At 34.9% G+C, this 27,115-nt stretch overlaps 1 protein-coding gene across 16 annotated transcripts in view; it reads left to right on the forward strand.

Annotated features, from left to right (window-relative positions):
* The window catches only part of FOXP2 (forkhead box P2), a 565,307-nt gene that overhangs the window by 433,666 nt on the left and 104,526 nt on the right, over positions 1–27,115 (forward strand). For 11 of the 16 annotated variants that reach the window (XM_045041043.1, XM_023240626.2, XM_045041055.1 and 8 more), the window contains one exon: positions 7,554–7,628. In XM_045041043.1, coding sequence (XP_044896978.1) covers positions 7,554–7,628 — 75 coding nt within the window. 16 annotated transcript variants of the gene reach the window in all.

Below are 27,115 nucleotides of genomic sequence, written 5' to 3' on the forward strand. Positions count from 1 at the left end.
AAGACAAGGTTTCTCAAAGTAGAATTACAGAAGCTCTAAATCACAATCACCAAGATGCTTTTTTAAATGCATATTCTTGTACCCTATCCCAGATCTTTTGCATCTGATTCTCTAGGAATGTAGCCTTGAACCTGCAGTTATAACAACTTATCCAGAGATTTTTTCACATGCTAAAGTTTGAGAACCTGTACAATTGTGCACAGAAGCCTTAAAAATAAACACAAAAATATGACCTTTTTGGGCGCCTGGGTGTCTCAGTGTGTTGAGCATCTGACTTTGGCTCAGGTCATGACCTCACAGTTCGTGAGTTCAGGCCCTGCTTCGGGGTCTCTGCTGTCAGCACAGGGCCCACTTTGATCCTCTGTCCCCCTCTCTCTCTGCCCCTCCCCCCTCTCAAAAATAAATAAACATTTAAAAAGAAAAGCATGACCTTTTGTAAATAATTTCAGCTCCTTGGACTTTATTTCCCTTCTCTGCAAAGTGATTCTTTGATGGCCACATCGTGTGCTGCTCAACTTTATGTGGGTTTTGCAGTCTGTGCCACAGGGGGAAAAAAGGAAGGCAGGGCTAACCCAACCACTTTGAGCCACTGGACTTAGGAAATACACAAAATCTTTTCCAGGCATTAGTTCTGTTTTCTTCACCTTTTCTTCAGAGCTAGACAGCTTTGAATCTGTTTTTCAAACATGGGCTGGAGAAGGATGAAGCAATTTGAATTTGCTAAGCCAACACAGAACGTCCTGGCACAACCCTGGCCACACTGTCCCGGGGGCAGTTTCCATAAGATATAATGAATGGCCTCAAAACAGCCAACCAAACCAACAAACTAAACAGTTGGAGTAGAAGAAAGGCCAACCAACTGTTTAATTTTGTTCTTGTTTTATACCAGGTCAAGAGTGGTTATATTTCTTGACTAGATAAACACTTTTTTAAAAACTTGTGTACCTTTAAAATGTGGACTAAGGTTCCATTCAGATATCATTGTATTTCAGCTTTTTTTAAACATGTTAAAGAAAAGGGCACCTGGCTGGCTCAGTCAGTGGAGCATACAACTCTTGATCTTGGAGTTGTGAGTTCAAACCCTATGTTGGGTGTAGAGATTACTAAAAAATAAAATCTGGGGCACCTGGGTGGCTCAGTCGGTTGAGCGTCTGACTTCAGTTTAGGTCATAATCTCACGGTCTGTGAGTTCGAGCCCCGCATCGGGCTCTCTGCTGACAGCTCAGAGCCTGGAGCCTGCTCCGGATTCTGTGTCTCTCTCTCTCTCTGCCCCTCCCCCGTTCATGCTCTGTCTCTCTCTGTCTCAAAAATAAATAAACATTAAAAAAAATTTTTTTAATAAAAAAAATAAAATCTGAAGAAATGTTAAAGTTTGAGCACAGCTTCAGCCAACCTCAAGTAACAAACTTACTTAAAACATTTTAATTTGTTATAAACGATCAATATATAATTCGTGCCTATTTTTCTATGAAACGTATACCTTCATCAACTTTGCAAAAATTATATTCTTTCTTTTAGAAGTCACTTCACCTTGTTACTGAATGCAAACACAATCATATTAGTTTTTGCTTTGCTACATCAGGTTTCTAAAAAGATAAAAAATAATGTATTTTATTTTAATTTTATTGAAATATCATTGACATACAATAATATATTAATTCCAGGTATACAAGGTAATGATTCAACATGTATATACATTATGAAATGATCCCCACAATAAGTCTAGTTAACATCTGTCACCAAAGTTATTGCAGTATTATTGACTCTATTTCCTATGCTGTACTTTACATACCCATGACTTACTTAGTTTATAATTGGAAGTTTGTACCTCTTAATCCCTTTCATCTATTTCACCCATCCTCCCACGCCTCTGGCAACCACCCATTTGTTCTCTGTATTTATGAGACTGTTTCTGTTTTGTTTTTTTGGATTCACATGTAAGTGAACTTATATGGTATTTATCTTTCTTTGTCTAACTTACTTCTCTTAGCAGAATACCCTGCAGGTCCATCCATGTTGTCGCAAATTGCAAGATTTCTTTCTTTTTTATGTTTGAGTAATACTGCATTGTATACATGGATGCCACATCTTCATTATTCATCATCTTTTGATGGGACTCAGGACGCTTCCATGTCTTAGCTATTGTGAATAATGTTACAATGAACGTAGGGGTACATATATCTTTTCAAATTAGAGTTTTTGTTTTCTTCAGGTTCAGAAGTGTAATTGCTGGGTGGTATGGTATTTCTAACTTTTTGAGGAACCATTGTACTGTTTTATTTTTTCTTTAATTTATTAATTTATTTTGAGAAAAAGAGCAGAGGGAAGGGCAGAGAAAGAAGGAGAGAATCACAAGCAGGATCCCCACTGTCAGTGCCAAGCCTGACAAGAAGGGGACACTTAACCAACTGATCCACCCAGGTGCCCCATTCCTCCCCACTGTCTTCTGTAGTGGCTGTACCAGTTTACATTCTCACCAATTGGGCCCAAAAGTTTCCTTTTTTTTCCACATCCTCGTCAACACGTGTTATTTCTTGCCTTATTGATACTAGCCAATCTGACAACTGTGAAGTGATATCTCATTGAGGTTTTGATTTGCATTTCCCTGATGATGAGTGATATCAAGGATCTTTTCATGTGCCTGCTTGCCATCTGTACATCTTCTTTGGAAAAGTATCTGTTCAGGTCCTCTGATTTGGAGCATTTGTTTTGTTTGGCATTGGTTGTATGAGCTCTTTATATATTTTTGATATTAACCCCCTATCATTTGTAAATATCTTCTGTCATTCAGTAGGTTTCCCTTTAGGTTCATTGTTTCCTTTACTATACAAAAGCTTTAGTTTAATGTAGTCCCAATAATTTATCTTTGCTTTTGTTGCCTTTTTGCCTTTGCCTGAGGTGATAGATTCCCCCTCCACCGCCAAAAAAAAAAAAAAAAAAAAAAAAAAAAGGATTGCTAAGGTTGATGTCCAGTAGTTTACTGCTTAGGTTTTCTTTTAGGAGTTATATGGTTTCATATCTTATGTTTAGGTCTTCACTCCATTTTGAGTTTATTTTTGTTGTTAGTGTAAGAAAGGTCCAGTTTCGCTTTTTTTTGTTTTTTGTTTTTTGTTTTTGCATGTACCTGTCTAGTTTTCTCGACACCATTTGTTGAAGAGACTCTCTTTTCCCCATTGTATATTCTTGTCTTTTTTGTCATGGATTAATTGACCATATAAGTGTGGGTTTATTTCTGGCCTCTCTGTTCTGTTCTGTTGATCTATGTGGCTATTTTTGTGCCCGTGTCATTACTGTTTGGATTAATATAGCTTTGTAGAATGGCTTAAAATTTGGGATTGTGATACCTCCAGGTCTGTTCTTCTTTCTCAAGATTGTTTTGCCTCTTCAGGATCTTTTATGGTTCCATATACATTTAAGGATTATTTGTTATAGTTCTGTGAAAAATGTTCTTGGTATTTTGATAGGGATTGCATTCACTCTGTAGACTACTTTGGGTAATATCATTTTAACAATATTAGTTTTTCCAATCCATGAGCATGGTATATCTTTCCATTTATCTGTGTCATGCTTAATTTCTTTTATCACTGTCATGTAGTTTTCAGAGTACAGATATTTTACCTCCGTGGTTAAAAGATTTTTTATTCATGTGAAAGAGGCTTTGATTTGTATCATGAAGTCTAATGAGAGACTGAAAGCTATTTGTATGCAGATATGATGGCTTGGGAATTTGTGTATACTTTACAGCGTGTAGTAGTGCATACATAGTAGGACTTTAATAATATTTTTATTTGAAAAAAATTGAATGTTCTGAAGCAGTAATGACAGCGAATAAATATTAAGTACATTGTTGAACATATGGGTTCCAGCACTGTTCTAGATACAAATCAGTGTATTTAATCTTATGATGGTGTCACTTATTACCCTTCCTAGAGAGAGGGGCCAAGAGAGGCTAAATAACTTGCTCAAGTTCACACCGCTAGTAAGTGTTGAGTCAGGATCTGAACCCTGTCATACTGTCTCCAGAGCTAGTATTTTTGTTTTCAACACTGAATGGCTTACTTTTTATTGTTTTAGCAGAAAATTACAATGATCCATATTTAACAGAAGAATAGATTCCTTCTGAAGTTAATGTCGAAAGCTCATTCCAGTACACTGTCCTGGCCTTTTCACTGTTAAAAGGTTCTTTTGTGCTTATTTGAAACAGATGCAAATGTTTAAAGTATCCATTCACATTGTATTTCCCTGCGATTTGCTGGAATATGTCAGGTTGCCTGTAGGAGACCCATTTCTAAATGACTGTCTGATTTCATTTGCCTTGCTACTTCTTTACAGACCCGCAACTTCATGAATCTAGTAAAGCATGGTTGATTAGAGACTTATTAGCCTCTTTCGCCAATATTCTATCACTTTCTGTTGTAGAAAGCTCTAGGACAGGCAGGAGAAGAAGCTGGGTGGGTTTTTCAAAGCACAGTTTTTTCAACCAAGCCTTTTGGCAAGACAGGGTGACGGGCTAATGGTAGCGCAAAATTTATTCCCACATACTTTTAACTCCAGGAGTTATTAGTTTGGAGTTAAAAGCTTTTGCCTTTGAAATGATTTGCTTTCTCCTATTATTGTTCTTCAGTAAACTTTAATTGGCTTTCTATTTTCACAAATTTTGCTTTTTAACTCTTTCTTTCTTGCTCAACTCTTTCTTTTTATTTTAATTTTTTCAAAGTTTATTTATTTATTTTGAGAGCTAGAGAGCAGGGGAGGGACAGAGAGAGAGAGAGAGAAGAAGAGATGGAGAGAATCCCAAGCAGGCTCTGCACTGTCACTGTGAAGTCTGACTCGGGGCTCAAACTCAGGAGCCCAAATCAAGAGCCGGTTGCTTAACCAACTGAGCCACCCAGGCACCCTGCTTGCTCAACTCTTTCTATTGTTTAAAATGCATATACTTTAAAATTTTGCATGCTAAGTGGCAGGGGCAAAAAAAATGTCACTGTGAGTCGTTAGTGTGGGGCAGTCCCTATCTCTTGTCCCTAAGGATCAATGAATGACACTGTCATTTTAGTGTACTTTATTTCTATCTGTGTTAACAAGAATGATTTGGCATTGTCCATCTGTGAGTGTTTTGGTGAGTTAAAGTTTCTGGTTAATAAAAATATGACATTATGGATTTTACAGAATCAAAAAATAATGAAAATATACTTTGTACAGTGAGAACATATATTTTAATGATCTGAAGGTCTCTCAGAAGTATGCTGTGTATCAAAGTTTATCTCATTGTTTATCATTTAAAACCACATTTGGGAAATGTTTGAGAAGCAACTCAAGAAAATACATTTGGATTATACTTGGATTTTTTGAAATTATATTTCTGAGTCATTTGAGCTAAGAATGGAGAATATTCTCTCTCACCATGAAGCTCCAGACTACTTTCATCCCAAACCTCTCATCTGTAGAGAGGAGTAGTGAAAATCTCCTCATAATAAAATCCTTCTGATATTTTCACACCTGTATTCCTTAAATGGTACCTACACCATTTTATTCCATCGCATCTTTTGTGTATTCCTTTTATCACTGTACTTGTACATTATCTGGAAATTTCTCATTTCTATATTTCTCGAGTGTTGAGAAATATATGTAAGCTTCTATGTATCCTTCCTTCTGACCCCGTGACTGGGATGGCAGATCTTCAGGACTCCAGTGTGTTTTGTGGTATGTTGAAGACACAAATTACAATATTTGATTTGGGTGCTCTTGAAAGAGTTTAAGGTGATATTGCTTATTTATGGAGTTTAGTTTTCAGTATAAATGTAAATAGTGTCATGGCACCTTCGGAGTTCTGGCAATGCTCACTTATTTTTGCTTTTATGTTGAGGAGTGTTCATCTGAGGATTTTTTGTTAGTATGGTTCATTGCTACAGTATGGGGTCGCATTTCATTTTTTTTTAGGATGCTTATGACCTTGTTAAATAGCAGTCCAAAAATCATGTGGCTTGTTTTGATTTTAACCAAAGTTACAGCTGCCTAGCTGTAAAGCAGTCAGTTTCTCTTATTATGACTAGTTCTTCAACTTGTACTGTTTTAAATTGCCTGCAATTAGCATATTTCAACCTTATTTTTAGGTTTAAATTGCAGTGTGAGAGTGTACTCTCCTCTTAGCTAATTAGTGCTATCAAGGAACAGTAGGTTACCTCATTAGTACCATGTGCATTTAATTAAAGAAGAGAAAATTGGAGTTAACCTCATAGTTAATATTTTCACAGAGTGCTACAATGCCAACACCTTCAATTGGAGTCACACCCCTGTGTATCTAATTATGCACTGGTGCCAAATAAGGTTAGCAAGGGTACTACAAGGCTGTTGACAAAATAATTTAGATGAAAACGTGTTTGTTGGATTCTGACAGTAAAATATAACTTGAACATTTTTTTTTCTGTAGTCCTCATCTGCCAGTATCAGGTTAACATACTTCTTCATAGGAAATGAAAGGAAGGGTATATTTTGGAAGCCATTTTTCCTGTTTGAATTAATGCTGCTCTTATCTTGCAGAAAATGGCACGTAGTCATGTAAAGCATATACAATCCGTTTCTTAAACAGAGACCCTGAACTTCAGAGATGTATTTGAAAAGAATTATTTATAAGATGTAATATTTACATGCATCAAACCACTACAAATACTCCCTGACACCCCTACCACAGCCCTCCTTGCTTTTCTTCTTTTCTGATATAATTTCCCTTGTGGATCTTATGAATGGGGATCATCCTTTCATATCATACATGAAGTCTAAGGATGTGTTGTCACATGGTCTGTTCAAATGCAGTGTAATCCTTTTGCCCTTCAGACAAAATCTTTGAAATGTCTCATGCTACTTAGGTAAAAAATGACATTCCATGTCATTTATCAATAAATAATCACTTTGCTTTTACAGATAGAAATGCAAACTATACATTTGAGTGTATAGAGTAGTTCTCAGTGCAAGTGGTACAATTCAACAGGTTTTCACAGAGATTCTAGAGTTTGGCTCCGTGGTCTCAAATATATAATGCATGGCCAAGGCAGTTTAGTTAAAGAGATTCCTGTGATTATCCTCACATTTCATGACAAAACAGGATTCATGTTCATCTGTATTGTTATAATGGAGTACAAGTCAACAGTTAGCTTTTTCAAAAAACACATAATTAAAGTTTTAAGGATAAATACCACCCCATACTCTAAAATCACAATATCATTTAAATTTATAGGAGTATTCATTAACATTGGCCATAATTTTAGCTTAGAAATTCGAAGTGAGGTTGCTAAGTCAAGATCATGGCAGACGAATTACTTTTGGTTAGTGGTTAATTCATTATGTTCAAATATTCAACTCTGTATCTGCCAAATTATTTTTATTTTTTAAATCTATACCATTTTTAACTGTGACACAAAGATGGAATAGTCTCATCTATGTTCACCTACCAAGATAATAATCCAAAAATATTTTTTAATGCTATTGTACATTATTAGTTTGAGCATTAAGATTGGAGGGAAAAAAAGCCAACTCCTGATTCTCTTTGTTTAATCTAGGAATTGCTTCCAGAAACAAAATTATGTGTCTGTGGCCACTCTTCTGGTGATGGGCATCCTCACAACACATTTGCAGTAAGTTACACTGGGCATATAGAAATTCGGCTACTAAGCACAAAGCCAGAGACCCAATCCCACTAAATAGATTATCTGTGATTTTCTATTAGCCACTCCCTTTCATTGATGCAGATAATCAAGAGATGATTAATGTTAAGATACTGATGTAATTAGTTGGTTTTCTGTTACTTCTTGTATTCTCTCTTCAATTATATTTCATCATGTATACACTTCACTGTTTCTATGAGTTGATGGCATTAAAATCTACCTGAAATATATAAAGGCATATGGTTGATTCACCACTACACCTTTCTTGAACTTTTAGGAATCGTTTGATGAGATAGTGCTGATATGCAAAAATTAAGTAGAGATTATGGATAGATACAATACATATTTACATATTTTAGGGAAAAGTTGCCATTCCATGTCTGCAAGTTACCATATAAATATGCCAAGACCTTTTTTTTTTCATATTCTGTCACTAGAGTATAATTTGTTTCCTTAGACTATAGTATTCAATAAAAAATGCTTTCATGACCCAATTCACATACCAGTTAGCCTTGGAAAAGAATAACAATCCTGAAGCGGCCATTCAAGAATTTTTAAATAGAGTGACTTCATGTTTTTAGATAGCATGGATACTACCTATATTCTTAAGGGATCTCTAAATATGTAAGTCATATATTTTCATATGTAGAATTTTTGCTTGTTCTCTTAAGAATTGAGGTACTTACTTAGTTTCCATGGACTAGACTATTCCTAAATTGGCTCACCCAGAATTTATTTTTTAAGACTGTATACTTAGTATTTCCTATTTATAATTGATAGAACACATTACAATTAAGACTTTTATAAGCACATAGTGTATTCCTGAATAAAGAAGAAATTTCTAATTTTATACCTTGGCTTTTTTTTAAAAAAAGAATATTTTTCTTAGCAAAAACAGTGTTAATTAATATGGAATGCTATCCTTCGTGGAAAATATTTAAACATAAGACATTTTTCAAATGTTCAATGCAAAACAGAAATAGAAGTGGAAACAACAACAGCATGCTATCTTATGGAAATAGTGAATGCAGAGGATTGGTAATGAATTTTGTACATTAAAACAAGTTGTGTAATGATCTGAAATTATCTAGTTTGAGTTCCATTCATTTTAATCCTAAAGTGTTTGCCCCTCCTGAGCTTTCTTGGCAACAATAATGAAAGAAAATACCAGAAATTAAAAAGTTGTGATAAGTTTTGCCGAAATGTGGAAGACTAATCTTATTTTCTAGGTATTCTCTGTTATTTTGTAGGAAGATAAATTTAAGATAAACTTCAAAAATAATTGTGTACTTTAACTTATTAATAAAGATTCACCCAAAAATATACTTGAAGAAAATAGTGCATTAAAAATGGAAAAGGCAGTATTTCTAATTGGTAGCACTTTTCCCTAAAATAATCCCAATGGAAAAATTGTTTTCATTAGACTGAAGAGTGAGCTGACTGAACTACTAATAGTGTTTGTTCTTTATCCAAAACTACTTCTACCGTTTTAAAAAAAATCATTCTCTATTCTGATGTAAACATAAATTTATAGCATCAGATCTTCATATTTTCACTGACATATTTTCAGAATGAAAACAGACCACAGAGAAATTAAATAACTCACCAGAGGCCATTTAACTCCTCTATGGAAAGGCACATAGGCTGAAATTATTTATTTGTTTGTTTGTTTGTTTTAATGTTTATTTTTGAAAGAGAAATAGAGTGTGAGCAGGGAGGGGCAGAGAGAGAGGGAGACACACAATCTAAAGCATGCCCCAGGCTCTGAGCTGTCCGCACAGAGCCCAACATGGGGCTCAAACCCATGGACTGCCAGATCATGACCTGACCATAGTCAGATGCTTAACCTGCTGAGGCACCCAAGCGCCCCAGCAAGGCTGAATTTGTACCCCAAGTCTGTGATCATCAGGGTATCAGTCTTTCCAAGGATATACCAGATTGTTCATGGTTGCCTTGAATGCTCTGCTGAATAGGAATCTGAGGTTGTTCCATGTGTCTGAGACTGTGGTTACTATCTAAAACAGAAAGAGAACTAGGATGAAGTAGTGAGGTCTGCTGTGGCTGATGGGGAGAAGGAGTATGGAAGTTCATGAACCAGGTATTTGCCATCCCTACAGTGCACCAAACTTAATACTTCAAATTAGTCACTGAGTGACTCTGCAAATGATGCTTCCTGACTTCCCCACACAAAGAAAACACTAAATATTCAGTAGGTGCTTATTGTACATTAGATACAAACTTTCGGCAAGCTAAAACGGCTACGTAATGGAATTTAAAATCAAGATTCAAACTAAGACAAATTATATCTGTTATTCATAGCTGACAATGTCTGTGTGATGGACATAGCTCTGTTTTAGTAAATTTCATAAGTACCAATATGCTGGGGTGAAACTCACTTAAGTTCTGGAGCACCATAACTAGTGGGCTAAGAGGAAGAAAGGTGTAGAAAATATAGATAGGGGTACCGAAAGCCAGCCACGTTCCTTTATAATCTATTTAACTGACATTTGTAATAAATTGTGAATCACTGTAATGATTCTAAAATTTTTAAGAGATCATACATCCCTTTGAGTGGACTAATTTAATATCATACATATTACTTGCACCCGTAATTGATCAACCTTCACAAATAATAAGCCAAAATTTTTTGGGCAAATGTTCCAAATTGGCAGATTATATTAATTTTTACTCCCCCCTCCCTTAACTTAAAAACCAAAAATCCTGTAAGCTTATTAACAAGCTAGAAGTAAAGTCCCATAAATTTCAGAGGAAAACATCCATTTGCAATTAAAGCCCAAATTACCTTGAAGAAATAAGTGATAATATATATTTGATATTAAACATATGTCTGAAGTTCTCTATCATACCATCCTCTTTCAGGCATATACTCTATCAAGTTACTAACAAAAGATGCGGTAAAAAATATTTCAGAGAAGTATCTTCTGGTGTTTTGGTATGCAAGTAGTGACCAGACGGTAGCTGTCATCTGAGTATTGTGTTTCGTTATTATCACATTTGTTGAATAGTAGTGGTACTTTTTTTTTTATTTTTTTTAACTTTTTTTTATTTATTTTTGAGACAGAGAGAGACAGAGCATGAACAGGGAAGGGTCAGAGAGAGAGAGGGAGACACAGAATCTGAAACGGGCTCCAGGCTCTGAGCTGTCAGCACAGAGCCCGACGCGGGGCTCGAACTCACGGACCGTGAGATCATGACCTGAGCCGAAGTCGGACATTTAACCGACTGAGCCACCCAGGCGCCCCAGTAGTGGTACTTTTATGTATCCACTAATAGATTATATTTATTGTGCCTCTACTAATTTATTGCAGTACCGGGTAATAATTATGCTCACTTGTGTCATCTCTACCTGATAACTGTAATCTTAAATTCTATCTACCTGTTGTATTTCAAAGAAATGTTTGGTCTGCATAGGTTGTGTGTTTACCATTCTAACAATATAAAATCCTTGTTATAACTTTGAATTTATTGGGAGAAAGCATTAAGTTTTGGCTTTAAAGGACAGAAGTATGAGAGTAAAAGCACTTCATTGTGAGAGATTACTTTTCAATACTTCCTTTTCACACTCTGTTTTTTGCCAGTGGTATATATTTAATCTTCACTTATTTTACCTTTCTTTCAAACTTTAATAATAAGATAGATGCCTTTTTTTTCCCTCTTGATATATCAAACAGCTTGATATATCAAACAGCTTTATGAATGGCTGTCAAGATCCTGAATTTGCTTCCCCACCACACAATAGTAACCCAAGTTCACTCCCCAATAACTAGACCTTGTTGACACCTCATCTGTCTGAATGGCCTCATTAACACCTACCTGCAGGTAATCTTATTGTTAGTCTTGCCTACAGGTTTTTGCACCTAAGTGAATACTACTTTACATAGGATTCTCCTGTTAGCTTCATGTGCTAAGGCAATTATGTTGAATGCTTAGAGTCTTTGTCTTTTGGGTCTTATTTTCAAAACATTTAGCATTGGGTCAAATGAGTACTTTGATGAACAAAACTTGTTGGACCTATAAAAACCAAAACTGAAACTTGGCTGGCCTTGACCCAGTTGGTTTATAACCCATTCAAATTAAATTGAATTGACCACATTGAATCTCTCCCCTTACAGATCTTTATTCTGTAGCTATTGTCTCCTGCTTTCATTTTGATGAGAATCGTGGATTGGAGAAAATAAGGGAAAGAGGATAGTGACGGTTTTTAAAAATCTCTTATTTTCTATCCATATTCATCTCTCTTTTTAGGCTTTCCATGAATTCTACCCCACAGCAAATCATGTATCGCATGGGCACTGGAATCAGCTTTCTAAATTGAATATTGGACATATTACTTACCGTTTTTAGCCTCATGCTCTTGATCTATAAAATTAGAATAATAGTATTATCTACCTTATAGGGTGGTAATGGGAATTAAATTTTATAACTGCAAAGTACTTAGCTTGATGACTAACACATAAAAAGTGTGCAACAGATATTTGAGTCAGTAGCTGTAGTAGGTAGCATCGTATACTCTTGGTTGGACTAAAGGGGTGATTCTATTTTATGTAAATTTAGATACATATTTGGTATTAACACTAAATGAGAATCATTAGACATTATACCTTGAATAATGAATAAGACAGATGGAAATGTCCCTTAATGAGAGGAAAGTCTTTATATTTATTAATTTAAGTTAAACACTGACTTAGAAAAATCAGTGTTACCCAAATGTTTTATGATTTGCTAAATGGAAGATAGCTAAGTGGAAGAGAAAGAATCCTTCCTCACCAGATCTAAATGATGTCCTTCTGGCAGCCAAGGAAAATTATTGCTAAAGAATGTTAGGAAATGTGACTGTCCCCTTAATTGTCTGTATCTAGCTAGAGCACATGAGATATGAAGTTGGGAGATATATGTCGCAGTGCCAAAGGACCTCCAATATTTTCTTCCTTCTCTATTATACATTTATTAGCAGAAATTAACCAAGAGTTAAAGATGAATTATTGCTGATTGGTAGTATTGACAATTTTAACATGCTGGAGACAGTTAACCGGGGATAATGTTGTGGTAACTTTTTTAGAGAATCCTTCCTACAAAACCTGTATCACAAGATTTAACTCTTCACTATTAGTGTAAAGTTGTGGTAGAATCTCAGTGACTCCCCTAATATCTTTCCATTGTTCATAAACTTGAATTTATTATGAAGCAGTACAAATTAGATTTGTTAATTTTTTATTTACTATTACAATAGTGGTGGTACTGTACTAGGTCCTTTGTTATAAGTCTTAAGCTAATCAAATATTTGAAACACTCCTATAACTGATTTTGTTAATGCCATAAAGTTATAATATAGTGACCGTGTTTAAGGCTATGGTTAAAACCTTTCAGATTCTTCATCAGAAATAGAATAAAGATTTCTGTATTTAAAGCCTTGGCTGACATTTGCATGCAACTTCTTGATTAATCTTTTTCTTTCCAAGTGTAAGTCAAAATATTAATAATTATCTTTACACACCTCACTCAGCTGGGATGTAGCTCCCTGAGCTCAGTTCATTCTAGACACCTCTCCTGAGTGATTGCCTCTCACCTTCTATTTTATTGCAATATTTGAGATTGCAATGAATTCTCTTGATGTTGGTTCCAATAAGGACCAGTAGCAGAGCTTTGTCAATGGAGACTCCTCTTTGAAATTTATAATGAATAATTTACTCCCCTCGATGATTCACCAAAGCATTAGTAAGGCAGAAATCAGGGGCTGATGAAAGGATTATTTATTTAGTTATCAGGTTTTGTTGTTGTTAATATATTTTTCATCAAATAAATCGATACACACACTAGAATATGTATGTGGCAATAATGTGAATTTACGGTGCCCATTGAGATAGACTGTATTTTTCTTTTCGCATTTTAGTTATTTGTAATGAGCTATTAGCGTAGTCTCTACAGATATGAAATATAATCTGCACTAACTTCTAACAGTTCGCTCTATAGTTTTTGCGTATTTCTAAAGACTTATAAAATGTATGTTCCATATTTGTTACTTCTATTTCTGTTCCTTGTATGTTTCCAATTCATCCTATTTTAGTATAATAATAAGCATAAAGCACAAAAAAACCAACTCATCCTCGTGTATAAATCTTTATGGCTCATACACACACACACACACACACACACACACACGCGCGCACACAAAATCACACATTCATATATGTATCTAAATGATCCATTATGTGAAAGAATGTGTATGTGTTTTTGAGTTCTATATGCAACTCACTTCTCTTCTTTTTCAAGTTAGATCTTTTACATTTGTAATTTTTATTAGTCAAATGAGGTAGTTATGCATAGGATTAACAAGTTATAGAAATCGAATTTTTATCACTGACACCATTCATGCTGCATTATATTTACTTCAAAAATATTTCTAAATAGCTGGAGTTTTCACATAATTTCAATATGTAGGATGTCATGTTAAGCAGCATATAATTCCCATTGACATTAAGACTTAAACCTAAAACTGCACTCTGTACTTTAAATCTTTATGCAGGGGAGTTCAGGAAGCTTACATTATCAAAGTTCTGTCATGCTATCATCATATAATGATTCATACATCTTAGATGAAATTGCACATCTTTACTTCCAATTAATCATATTCTTTATCCTAATGACAATTTTGGTGCAAGTAAATTCACCTTAGGGTAAGATAAAGAATAAAGTCTTAAACATCAAGTTAAAGATTTCAAGATGCAACTTTTGTAATATTTAACATTAAGAAACAACATGAAATGCTTAGGCTCTTGCAACCAGGTCCCTAAGCTCTTTTTCCTCAAGTTGTGATTATCACTCCAGCAGATATTCCTCCTGTTCTCTCTAACAACAGATAGTATGAAATATTTTGTGATACTGGCAGAAAAAATTTACCTTTCAAATCCAGAGTGCTAATTATAACATCTCTCTCCAGGTTACATAGGTTGTATATTCAATATTTTAAGAGTAACAATATAATACCTTAATTTTAATTTAGAATTTAGTGTGTAAAATATTTAGTCTGGCTGAAACAGACAATATAGACTAGGAATAAGAGAACTTAAGGGTTCAGTGAAGGGAGGGCAGTGGATAAATTTATCTGATATTAAGTATAATCCATGACTTCACATGTGACTGTGTAATTTTAGGGGGAAAGAGTGTTGACAAAATTATGTCATCAAAATTTGATACGCAAGCTGAAATATTCCTAAAGCATCATATATGCATACCTAGTGAATATTTTTCTGATGCATGGATAATTAATACAAAGCTGAATTAAAAAAAATAAAATCATATGAATAATAAGTACACTGTTGTTGTATCTCTGTTCCTCCCTAAATCCTTGTCCCCTGTAAGTTACATATTTCATATACTCTCTTAAAGCTGAAAAATATACTTTTTTTTGCATGCCTGCCTTTGTCTCTTTATCTATGATCTGGGTAGTTATTTTGCTGTATTAGAAGCGTTACGCCCTGTTACTGCATTGCCCAAATGAAGAAAGGGGATGGATACCCAACATGTACTTCCATCCTATATGGACTGAGAGGATATTATGGCTTCTAGCTAAAAAGACCCTTGTGTTTCCTCTCATTCAAATCCTTTATTTTACATTTCAGAAAACAATGATAAAGAATCTTAGTGACTCCCCTAATAATATATATACATATGTTAATATATATATAAAATATCTCAGTGACTCCCCTAATAATATTATTAATAATATAATTGTATTAATTATTGTATTAATATATTGTAATAACTGTATTATTAATAATTATTATACATAATATAATATTGTGTATAATATCTAATATATAATAATTATATTGTACATATAATTATAATATATATATATATTATAATTATAACCGAAGCAGGCTCCAGGTTCTGAGCTTTTAGCACAGAGCCCGATGTGGAGCTTGAACTCATGAACTGTGAGACTATGACCTGAGCTGAAGTCAGATGTTTAACTGACTGAGCCACCCAGGCGCCCTTGTTGAGGACACTTTTAAGGTCTCAGTCATATCTCTGAGATAGTTTTATTTATAGGTTGAGATGTTAGAAAAGAAAAGGATCTCCAATGATTCCCCCCAGAAACATTGTAAAGTGAATCGTGAAATCTAAGACAATTGACTTATTGCTTACATTTTTTAATTAGGATTTCAGCTAGAAAAAAGACATGAAACACTTACCTTGGTATACAGGGCATTCCAAAGTTAGTTCCTAATGTTTAAAGGAATAAACTTAATGGTTACTAAATCTTAACTCTTTATGGTCATTTTCTGTTGCTTTAGACGACACATCCAACCAAGATCAGTTGCTCTGTAGAGATGACCAAAGAGGTTTCCCCCAGCTTTTAAGATTGTCTGTTTACTCTCCGTCAGATAAATATTGTGTCTTAACAGTTGAGAATAAGTGATTAGTAGGTCTCTTAACCCATCCTTATCTTAAAATAGAAAGAAAAGAAGACAATACTTCAGGTATGAGACTGAAATAGCAAACATTTAAATAGGTAAGTTCAGAATGGATGCTTGAATTAATCAGACTAATATGCTAAGTCTGTAACACACAACTTTGATCCTGTAAAATATATTCAAAGTACTTGTAAATGGACTACTTAAAGCCATAGATGTCAATACAAAGTTTGAGTTCTGTTTAGAAATTGTGGTTCTAGAAAAGTCAATATTATTCCAAGTCTGGAATAATCAATTCTACCATTGTTAATTCGTACATACTGTTTGTTTGGTTTTTTTTTTAACTGATACCATTGTAAGATAAATAATTGTTCCTATTCCTCTTTCTCATAACTCATACACAGTCTTCAGAGCTGCCCAGTGTTTGCTGGATAAAGCTTTATAAACCTTAGCCTTACAGTCATGTGCTTCCCCAAAACTAGGCTTTTTCTTTCCCAAACTTATCCCCTATTATTTCATAAACAAAAACATTGGGTCCTGACTGATGTACCTATGTGTAAGTCCTAAACATACAATGTGTTTTTTTTTTCTATTCCTTTTTTTGGTGTTGTTATCACTTCTATCATCCTCCCTGTTCTTTTCTGCTTATCAGATTCTACTGGCTATACAAGCCCAGTTCAATACTATCCCACATAAATGCTTTTTCACCAATGCAGTCCACATTGATTAATCCCTCTTTTGATCTTGTATGTCTAGACTCATCCAATCCACATTTTGGAATTATTCTTAGCCCTTTGATAGGGTCCATTCAACACATACTCACTAAACATAAACTATGTATAACTCACAATGATACAAAAATTTTCAGTAGAATAATGAGTAATCACCTATATCTGAGAAGTGTAGACCATGAAAATGGGAAGTATGTAATTTAGGACTCAAAGCTCAAGCAAATTGAAAGATTTAATCACTGTACTGAGGAAATAGGGACAGGTAGATGGAAGAGATTTATCTGAGGTGAAGTTTTGAAGAAAAAAATATCACAACAAATTCATCACACTAGAAGTGTAGAGAACATTCTAGGCATTGGGAATGGAATAAGCAAAGTTACAGAAGAGAGAAACGATAGGTGGTTTTCAAGGTGGAGCATAGTGTATTTCATCTGCAGAACTGGATATTATGAGAAAAGTTGGTATACGTAATATACCAGCGCCAAATGGACCAGCGCCAAAATTTGAAGTTTCAAATGGCTTTTTGTAAATAACTTTAAATATTCTGTAAGCTTTTGAGCAAGGAAGTGAACGTAACTTAACCATACTATCCCATTTAAATATATCCTTAGGAACAGTAGGGAGAAGTGATTGAACTAGAAAAATATTGAAATCTGTGTGTCTAGGTTAAAGGACGCTGTCCCTGAACAATAATGTGATCTTAACTAGGAGAAGGACAGAGAAAGAAATTAAGGGGACAGATTTAAGGGAGAATACAAAAGTTATGTTGACAATTAAAGAAACAATAAAAATTTGTGCCTAGATATTTATATTTGGTTGACTGTGAACCTGGTGATATCTAGAATACAGAAAGAATAGTAGGTTTGGTGGTAGGCAGAAGGAAGTTGGAGGTGTTGAAATTGTTGTTTGCGAAGTTTATTCGCACTGCCATCAGGATATCTGTGTTCAGCAGGCAGTTAGTGATGATTTGGAGTTGGTGCATTTTTGGAATTCACACCATATGTAGAAGATTAGAGTCCATTGTTTTGAAGGAGGCTGTGAAGAGAAAGACAACCACAGAGAGGTCACAAGCCAAAGCATTAGGTAAGGGAAAAAAAGAACCAGTGAAGGATGTGAATCAGTAAGACAACAAAGAACCAGGAGCCAAAAGTCAGAGGACAATAGAAGAGATTTTTTTTACAAGCTAAGAGATTTAAAACAAAACAAAACAAAACAAAACATTATCACAGACTGAAGGGTGGTTTTAAAACCAGGATGAGACAAGAAGCAGGTTACAGTTTTGGCAAGAGTGTTTTCAACAGAATACAGTGTGTGGCAGTGAGTTGAGAGATAACTGAAAGAGTACATGTGGAGGTGACAACTTGTATGTACACACCAGTCCTTTGGGGGGAATGCTGATTAAAAAGGAGATGATAGGACGGGGGCTTGAGAGGGAGCAGAACTTGAGGAGAGGTCTTGGGGGAAGGGGGCAGTGGAGATGAAAAGATTAAAAGTGAAAGAAGGAGAATAATAAATACTTGAAAAAAGGCCTGAGAGATGATGGGGGGAGGGTGCTGGCCTCAAGAGCATAGATGGATGCAGTCCTTTAAAGGGAATACAAACCCACTCTCATTGGAATTGGATGGAAATTTGAAGATGAGTAAACTCACAGCTAGGTTATTACCCCTCTTACATTATTTGTTAAATCTGTTTAACCTTGTGACTGTCATTGTGTCCCTTTCTTTCCCCCCGCCTCTCATGATATCTAAATTTGAACTCTACATCAACTTTTAGGGATTCCTATTTCTAGGACAAATTGTATAAAAGAAGGGAAGAGTATATTCATGGTTGTTAAAATTTTCTAGTTATGACAGCTTTACTCTGACCATATTTGTTATACATTATGTTATTAGCCAGAAGAATAACTACTCATCAGTTTAAATTTAGCAATGATTTTCTTTTAAGAGGCTAATAGCATAGGCACAGTATGAGTGTTCTTTCCTTTCAGAAGTTAAGATGGATTAATATACATCTGAAGAACATTAATTATTTTATGAAACATTTAGATACATTAAGATTTTGAACTTTTAAGTAATTGGTTAATTTTTAGTAATTAATAAAATAAAGCTTTTCACTTTTTAGAAAAACCTTTTAGTGAAAGCCAAGCATGTAACCAGAATGAAATATATGCAGAAATATTATGATAGTCTTTTTTTCACTGTATTGACAGTATTAAAATTTAAGAACAACCCAATAAATCAACCACTGAAATTGCCCTTAGACATACATTTAACTGCTTAATTCTGCACTTAGTACTACACAATTTGGATACAAAGGTATGACAGGGTAACATATCCTTAAACAAAAAACCTTTTTGTTCTTAAAATCAGAACTCAAGCATAAGGAAAATTTAGAAAGACACAACAGGACCTTGCTTTGGGAGCCTTTTCCAGTAGCTAATATTTCTGCTTTACCAAGGAGACCTTAAATAGTAGAATTTCAGGAATTGGTGGTAAATGAGTGAAGTATATTCTCCCCAAATGGTTCCATGACTTCTGACCAGGAAGCTCTACATCATTGTTACTGAATCTAATTTATTTTAACATGCTGACTAAAATCCTTCTCCTTTTTTTTTTTTTTTTTAATTTTTCACTTCTCTGCTAGGCAAATATATTGAAGTTTTCCAAACTCAATTAAATTGTTTTTCTGTTTTGCCCTTATTGGGACTTTGGTGAAAGTATCAATTATGTCAGGTTTTATGAGGCAAAATCATAATGTGGTCTCTTTGGCATAAGCCCTCTCTCTCTCTCTCTCTCTCTCTCTCTCTCTCTCTCTCTCTCTCTCTCTTTTAATGTTTATTTTAGAGAAAGAGAGAGTGTGTGAGTTGGGGGGCAGTGGGAGCAGAGAGAGAAAGAGACAGGGACACAGAATATGAAGCAGGCTCCAGGCTCTGTGCTGAAAACTCATAGTCTGACGCTGGCCTCAAACCAAGGAACGGTGAGATCATGAGCTGAGCCTAAGTCAGACGCTTAACCGACTGAGCCAGCCAGGTGCCCTAGCCCCTCTTTAGGGCATAACAACCCTTTGCAGGGGTTATTATAGGCATTTGAATATTTCTTTTTTTCTATTGAGGAAACTGAGCTTAACCAAGAAGTAAAATAATCTATCCAGGGTCACATTTTAGCAAATGATTAAGCCAAGATTCATATTTGGTTCTGACTCCAGGATCTCTCCTTTGTGTTATACCACCTGTGGCTTTTTCTGGGTGTTTAATTACTTCACTACCAGCATCATTTGTAAGGAAGCTCCCCCACCCCCACCTCCCACATTAGAAGAGTGCCTGAATATTTGAATCACATTAGCTGCCTTGAACACTTTGACTTTACTTTTGTCCACCTCCTATAAATCGGGGCTTTCAGCTCCACCCAAGACAAGAACACAAAAAGGATTTGACAATCACCAGGCATCGTTCCAACTCATGGTCTCAAAAATTTGATTGTTGGTGTTTTTTTTTTTTTTCTTTCCATTCTGACAACTTTCTGTATTTCTCATATTAGTTTACATTTCCTTATCTTTCTTGATCCAACACTTTACTCTCATTAAATCTTCTATTCTCATTAAATCGCTTCCGTTTGACAGTCGAAACACTTATTTGGCATTGCTGAGTCTGTTATTTTTCTAAGATCTCCCCCTCCTGCCATGTGTCTTGTTACTCCCTATTTTTAACTGACTTTCCATAATAATCAAAATATTCACTCTGCTCTCAATATGCCCAAGCCTTTCCCACCTCTGTGCTTTTGACCACTCAAGTCTCTCTCTCCCTCCTGTCTACTACCTGGGGTAATGGATTTCATAGAGTCCATACCATGTCCTGAATAAGGCCGTTTCAACTTGCTACCATAAAATCTGTATGGAATGGAAAGCTTTTCCACCTTTTTCTCTTCTAGATTCTCATTACCTTGGGGAAAATAATTTCATTTGCCCATCCTACATAATGAGAAATGGACAAAAGTACTTCTAGCAGAATATCTGGCATATAATAAATACTTTAAAGTGCAGTCTCCTTTTGTTTTGCTCCTGTGCAATTTTGTGGTTTTTTTTTTTTTTTTGTCATTTATAGTACTTAATCTAAATATCTCTTCATAGAATCAGTAAGGAAATACACATGAGTGAAAACATAATGGTAAGCAATACTCAGTTGTTGTTTTTTCCTCTCCAATTTTTTCTTGTAATGGTAGTTTTTTCTGACTGATCAGGAAAAATTTCTGAAGTATGTAAATATTGGTGAAAATAGTGAGACATTAAAAACTGCCGAGAGTTTTTGTTAAGTTTACTAGTTTTTAAAATCAGTGTTTCAAATTTAGGCAAGCCATCTGGCCACATTTTCTGAATCTTACCCCAAACAAGAGATTTATTATTTTCAGTGAATTTCTGCCAACTGCTCTGAATGATTCTGAGGATTAGTCAAGATTAGGAAACAATTATTTAAGAGCCTCTCCACACAGTGTGTTCCATGGGCCAGCAGTGGTCACCTGGGAATTGGTTAGAAATGCAGACTCTCAGGCCCCACCCCAGACCTACCGAGTGACAATCTACATTTTAACAAGATCCCTAGCTAATTTATGTGTTTGCTGAAGATTAAGTACTGTTCTAAAGCACAACTATTAGAAAATGAATATTATATATATATAAACAAAGTGCTACAAGATAGTGTACTGATGCATTTATAATTTAAAGAAATGTTTGGGATCCTTATAGCTTGCTGTAATGTTTAATACAGTAATTACAAATCTGGGGAAAACAATTTTATGCTCTATGATTACTTTTAGCACAGTATTAGCTATTTATTTTGTTGTTTTGTATGTGTGTGGGAAAGACAAAACTGTCTACACAAACCAATTATTTTGAGTAAACTGAGTTTAAAAGTAATATGATTTCACTAATATAAATACTTCCAGAGTTCTGTCTACAAAATGCTACTAACTTGCTGGACTGAATTTTTCACCTGGTAATTTGTGAATATCAGATAGATACAATGGTTAAACTCACAGTATAAAGTTAAAACATTTGTATATCACTTAATATCAGATACATCCTATAAGTATTTCAGGAGTAAAATGATTATTTGTGGGATATAGGGAGGATAAAGAGATCTACTTTAGAGTGAGTTATTGGAAGTATTTTTAGAGATGTTTACTCTTCTATGAGGATTCCATTTATAAATACCTTATTAACATTTGTTAAATTAAATGACACTATACAGAATGCTTGATGACTTTAATTCATACATTAAATATGCACATATATTTTAACAATATTTGCATCTTGTAATACGTTTAATAATGATTTGTCATAGTGTTCCTCATTAACCATTTCTTCGACTTTATTGAATATTTTTAAAGTAAAGTACTTCCATGTGTTTTATTCATTAATTTGTTTCTTGATTCTTGAATGGTGATATATATCAGTGTTTGATTGGATGTATTTCCATTTTAACTGAGATTTTTGAATGAAGCTTCCCCCCCCCCCCCCAGAACAGTCGTTTGAAATATATCAGGATGTCAGGATTCCAAACAATAGTTCATATTCTTATTCTTCTGTATCTGCTTATATATATTTTCTAACAATATATTGCTTACTATAAACAATTTTTCTTGAATTAGCATAAAATTTCTTGGTATTGCAGTGCATCTGTAAGTCATAGTTCATACTAGTAAAGGAAGTTTTTATAACAAAGTACTACAAGTACTAGTATTATTAAAGCCTAATTAATAATTAGTATTTAAATACTGAGTTTAGTAGGCGCTCATTATTTAAGTCATAATAAAAATTTTGTTTTTTTATTATTGTTAGTAAGTTCCAGATACAATTGTTCAAATGAACCAACTTTAAACACACCAAAGCATAGTGTTTCTTAAAACTGTGGCTAATTCAGTTTGGATTATATTGTCAGTGTTTTCAACAACATGTGAATAAATGCTTGAGAAAAGGCATAGCCAAGGGTAGAAATTTGGAAGTATTCCCTAAACCTGAATAGGAAGAGGAAATGGTTCTCTTACTAGTTCCATAATAGTTTTTCAAAGTTCAAATCAGCTGCAAATTTGGTGAACATGAGATAATAAAATCTGTCATTCTTGGTGTCTTATTGATGTTGAAGTTTTCATCCTCATTTGAATATGTCTAATATTTATTTTAAGCTCATTCAGTTTTTGAACCACCTAGTATCAGTCCCATAGTTGAATTAGATTTTTAAAAAATACTTTAAAGGAATTAAATAATTCCTGAACAACATTTAAAAAGTATACACGAAATGGTCAAAAACATTAAGAAATATCTCTCCACCCCCAGCCCTAGAAGAAAGCACCTTTCCTTACAGTTTCTTTCCCTTTCATTCTTTCTCTTCTCTTCTCTTCTCTTCTCTTCTCTTCTCTTCTCTTCTCTTCTCTTCTCTTCTCTTGTATGTAAAAGTGAAACACTGAAGAAATAAGACTATTGCTTTATTGCTTTCTGGGATCTGAAGGGCAATGCTTTTCTGTAACATTTGCCAGTAAGCACGTAGTTAGTTACTACTTTAGATTTGTCATTAGAAAGATTTCCAAACATATTGAATAAATGCTAGTGTTGCAGGATTTTTTACCTCAATACCCAGGATTCATTATCATGCCACTTAGAAGAATGAAGAGGTGGACACAAAATGAACAACAGGCAAAAGTTCATTAGAGTATAAGGTTAGAAAGTAAAAATAGTATGAAATCTCTCTTTATAGAAGGGAGACATTCGAAAGTGAATGTCCATGGACTTATAGGCAAGGGTCCTTGTTTTATAAGATTCTGGTCACCCTCCCCCTTCCCTTTCCCCATGTTCCTTCTCAGGTTTTATCCTGATTGGCTGGATAACTAATTCTACGTGCTGGGTCCTCCATTGCTGGTTGGCTCCCTTCCATTGTATGAGGGGCGGCCTATGGCCATACTTATGTCTTTGGTCAAATTCCTGAGGGAAACCTGAGGGGGAGTAGGTGGGGTCTGTCATGTTCTTAAGAGGAACCTTGAGTCCAAGGGGGTTTGCTATAGTCAGACATTCCCAGCATTGTTCCAAAATGTGTGTCTTTCCCCACCCGGGGACCTCAGGTCCTAATCCTGTCCCTCTCTGCCTATTTTGTTTATATTTCCCTATCATACTAGTTGATGTGCCTGTTCGTTAACTGAAAAGGAGTCCTGAATATTTTTCTTAAACAGGATGTTTTGACTTGGCTATCTTCACGTACAAACTCTTAAAAATAAACTGAATTCAAGCAATGTCATTTTTGCCCCCAAGTAACTGGTTGTTTCCTCTGAACTCCTACAGTATTTATATATGAAACACACTATTTCTATTTCTTGATTTATTAACTATAGGTTGAACATGTTCACTTCTTGCTGAAAAAATATTAGAAATTTAGTAATTTTTCACCACTTACCAATTTTTGCTAATTCTAATATTATTTTGAGCTCTTTTGGCAGTTATCTTTATTACTCAAATATTAACTTAAATATCGGTTCTTTTTTCCATATTGATTCTCTGCTAAAAATGATGACTCTTTTAAAAAAACAGCTAGCAGCTATTTTTATTTTATTTTATGGAGCCAATAAATATTTCTGAAGACACAAATTAGAAGATTCGTAAAACTTTCTTCTGTTCTTTGAATTGTCTGTTTCATCTCTTGACACGTTACGTTTGTTAATCTTTTTCTTTTTTATTTCATGCTACCGGTTTTCTTCAAATGTCTGATGTTTTTTAGTTGTTGGTTCAATATCGAATGAAGGCTGATTAATAGGATTAGTAGCAGGGTAATTTTTTTTTTTTTTCATAGTTATGTAGGTTTCTTTCAACATAAGCTTCTCCTTTAAATGGGAGGATGTGGGCAGGCAGGCTTCGGTTTAGGGTCTTCACTTTAGAATTGAGTGAACCAGTTGCCACCATTGCCAAAGCAAAGACCACAGGAGTTACTTTGGCAGGACTGACTTAACTTTTAAGTCTGTAACTGAAGGTGGAAGTTATCTCTAAACTCAGCTCTGCTTATCTTTTGCATTCCTACACCCATATAGGGTGCTTTCTCTAGACAGATGGTTTGTTTTCTTAGACTAATAATGCACTTCTCACTTTATCCTGGGGGCAAAAGCCATTTGTATAAGAAGGCTTGCTCTAGGACTTGGAGAGGGTGTGGGAGGAGTAGCTGTTATATAGGCCTATTCTTGATGGTGGATTTTAATTAATTCCCCTGATGATTATACCATGGCCCACCCTTGCCCTTTATGTTCTGTGAGAAGTAAGAATTTACTTCTGCTATTTTAGGAAGCTTTTTTCCATTTTGTTGTTTGTCAATCTGTGCCCTTTCATCTGCTCACTTTATACCTGGTTTGTCAAACTTTCTGGTCTTCAGCTAGTACCTTTTCTTTCCTTTTTTTCCCCAGCACTGATATAATTTTATTATTTCTAAAACAAAGGGAAAGAAGGGAAGTAGACTCACGTGCTTATTCTATTCTACTAAACCAGAAGTCAGTAGTTCTTTATGTTTTAATACCATGTGGGCAATAGATATTCATGATCACCTACTATGTACGTATGTGTCCCTGTTATGAAATGCCATCTAATGGACTCTGATGTCACATTCCCCTACCTAAAGAGCAGACTGTGCTGTGGTTTACAGATTTTCAGGATCCCTTGTAGAGCTCAAATGTTGCTTGCTATTCATTTAATTCACATAGTTCAGATAGTTTTGATTCCTCCCCAAAACAATTTGATTTACTTTTTTCCTTTCCCAGTATCAAAATCATACCCAAAGAAATTCTGCCTACAAGTGAGGCTATCATGAAAATTTAAATCTGTGATCTTGACCGAATATTGGACGGAAGAGCTTTGCTATTTTTATGTGTACTGTAGTAAACCCTATAGCCTGGATTTCTTAAACCTGACTCTCCAAACTATGGATCAGGACCAGAAAGTTCCTCACAGGGTTATACTGATTCAGGCTTTTCTCCTGCTGCCTGAAGCCTGCCTAGGGGGTTCTGTGTGAACTTTCCAAGTGCTTTCCAATTGTGATGCTTCTTATATGCAGATATATGCAGAGAACCATTAGAGCCATTTATGATTTTTGAGGGCCTTTCTTGCTTTGGCAATAGAAATATGGAGCACTTACTTGTTAGAATATGATAAGGGCTGGCATTTATGATAGGCTACGAAGAAGAAGGAGGGCAAATTAGTATCTGGGGAGAAGAGGCTAAGGGGTAGATACATGTGTTTTTTCTTGGCCATGCAGGATACGCCCAGTTGGACAAAGAGGAGAAAATTCAGACAGTCTGTTTTAAATAAGGCATAATTATTTTGGTTTTAATAAATGATACTATGATCATACTAATACTTCCTCAAGAGAAATCATAAACTCAGAAATCTCAAGTAACAAAAGAAACTTTAAAGTTAATTCAGGACTCTTCATCTTCCAAAATTATTTTACTATTATTAGCACAGCACCTTTTTTTCAAAATGCTTTTTATGCTCAAACCAATGTGAGGGCCGTCTTCTTTCCACATATCTCAACAATCTCCTAAAAATATTTTCCCAACTTAAATAGAATAAGTTAAACTCCCTTATGCCTGTTACTACTACAACTACAGCAAATCACTCAAGCTATCTAACTAGTTAAGAAGGTGTGTAAATGATTGATTTACTGAATTTGTTACACTTCTAGTGTTATTCTATGTTGATCAGTACAGTTAGCCCTTGAGCATTTGTCTAACATTTTGTACAAAGTAGTTTTGGAGACGGTTTATATTTAGTCAATTTACCTAAGATTGACTTAGTGGCTGCACTGTAGTTTTTTGGTAATATGATCACAAAATGTTTGAGAAAAATTATGGCAGTGAATTATGTTCACTTCTACTTTGAGTGGATGCTACATGGGGATTTTGTTTTCAGAGTATGATCTCTGACCAACTGAGAGCTCAGTGTTAGATTCATGGGTCAGTCATGCACCATGTATATGTCCTGTACTACATATATACTACGTATACCTCAGGAAAGGCATTTTATCTTCTGAGCATGAATTTTAATCTATAGGATGGAGATAATCATTCCTGAATTGACTCACCACACTGTGTATCATGATCCCAGAAACTACACAGGGTTACACCTCGGTCATTCATATGGGCTTTTCTTGCCGAGTCTACAAGATGCTTAAGAGGCTGTGTGTTTCTCCCATGCATTCTCTGCAGCCCTGCCTACAGAATGTTTTATAGTGATGGGTATATTCTGCATCTGTACTGTCCAATAGAGA

The sequence above is a fragment of the Felis catus genome, chromosome A2 (assembly GCF_018350175.1).
Source record: "Felis catus isolate Fca126 chromosome A2, F.catus_Fca126_mat1.0, whole genome shotgun sequence".
Classification (NCBI taxonomy): Eukaryota; Metazoa; Chordata; class Mammalia; order Carnivora; family Felidae; genus Felis; species Felis catus.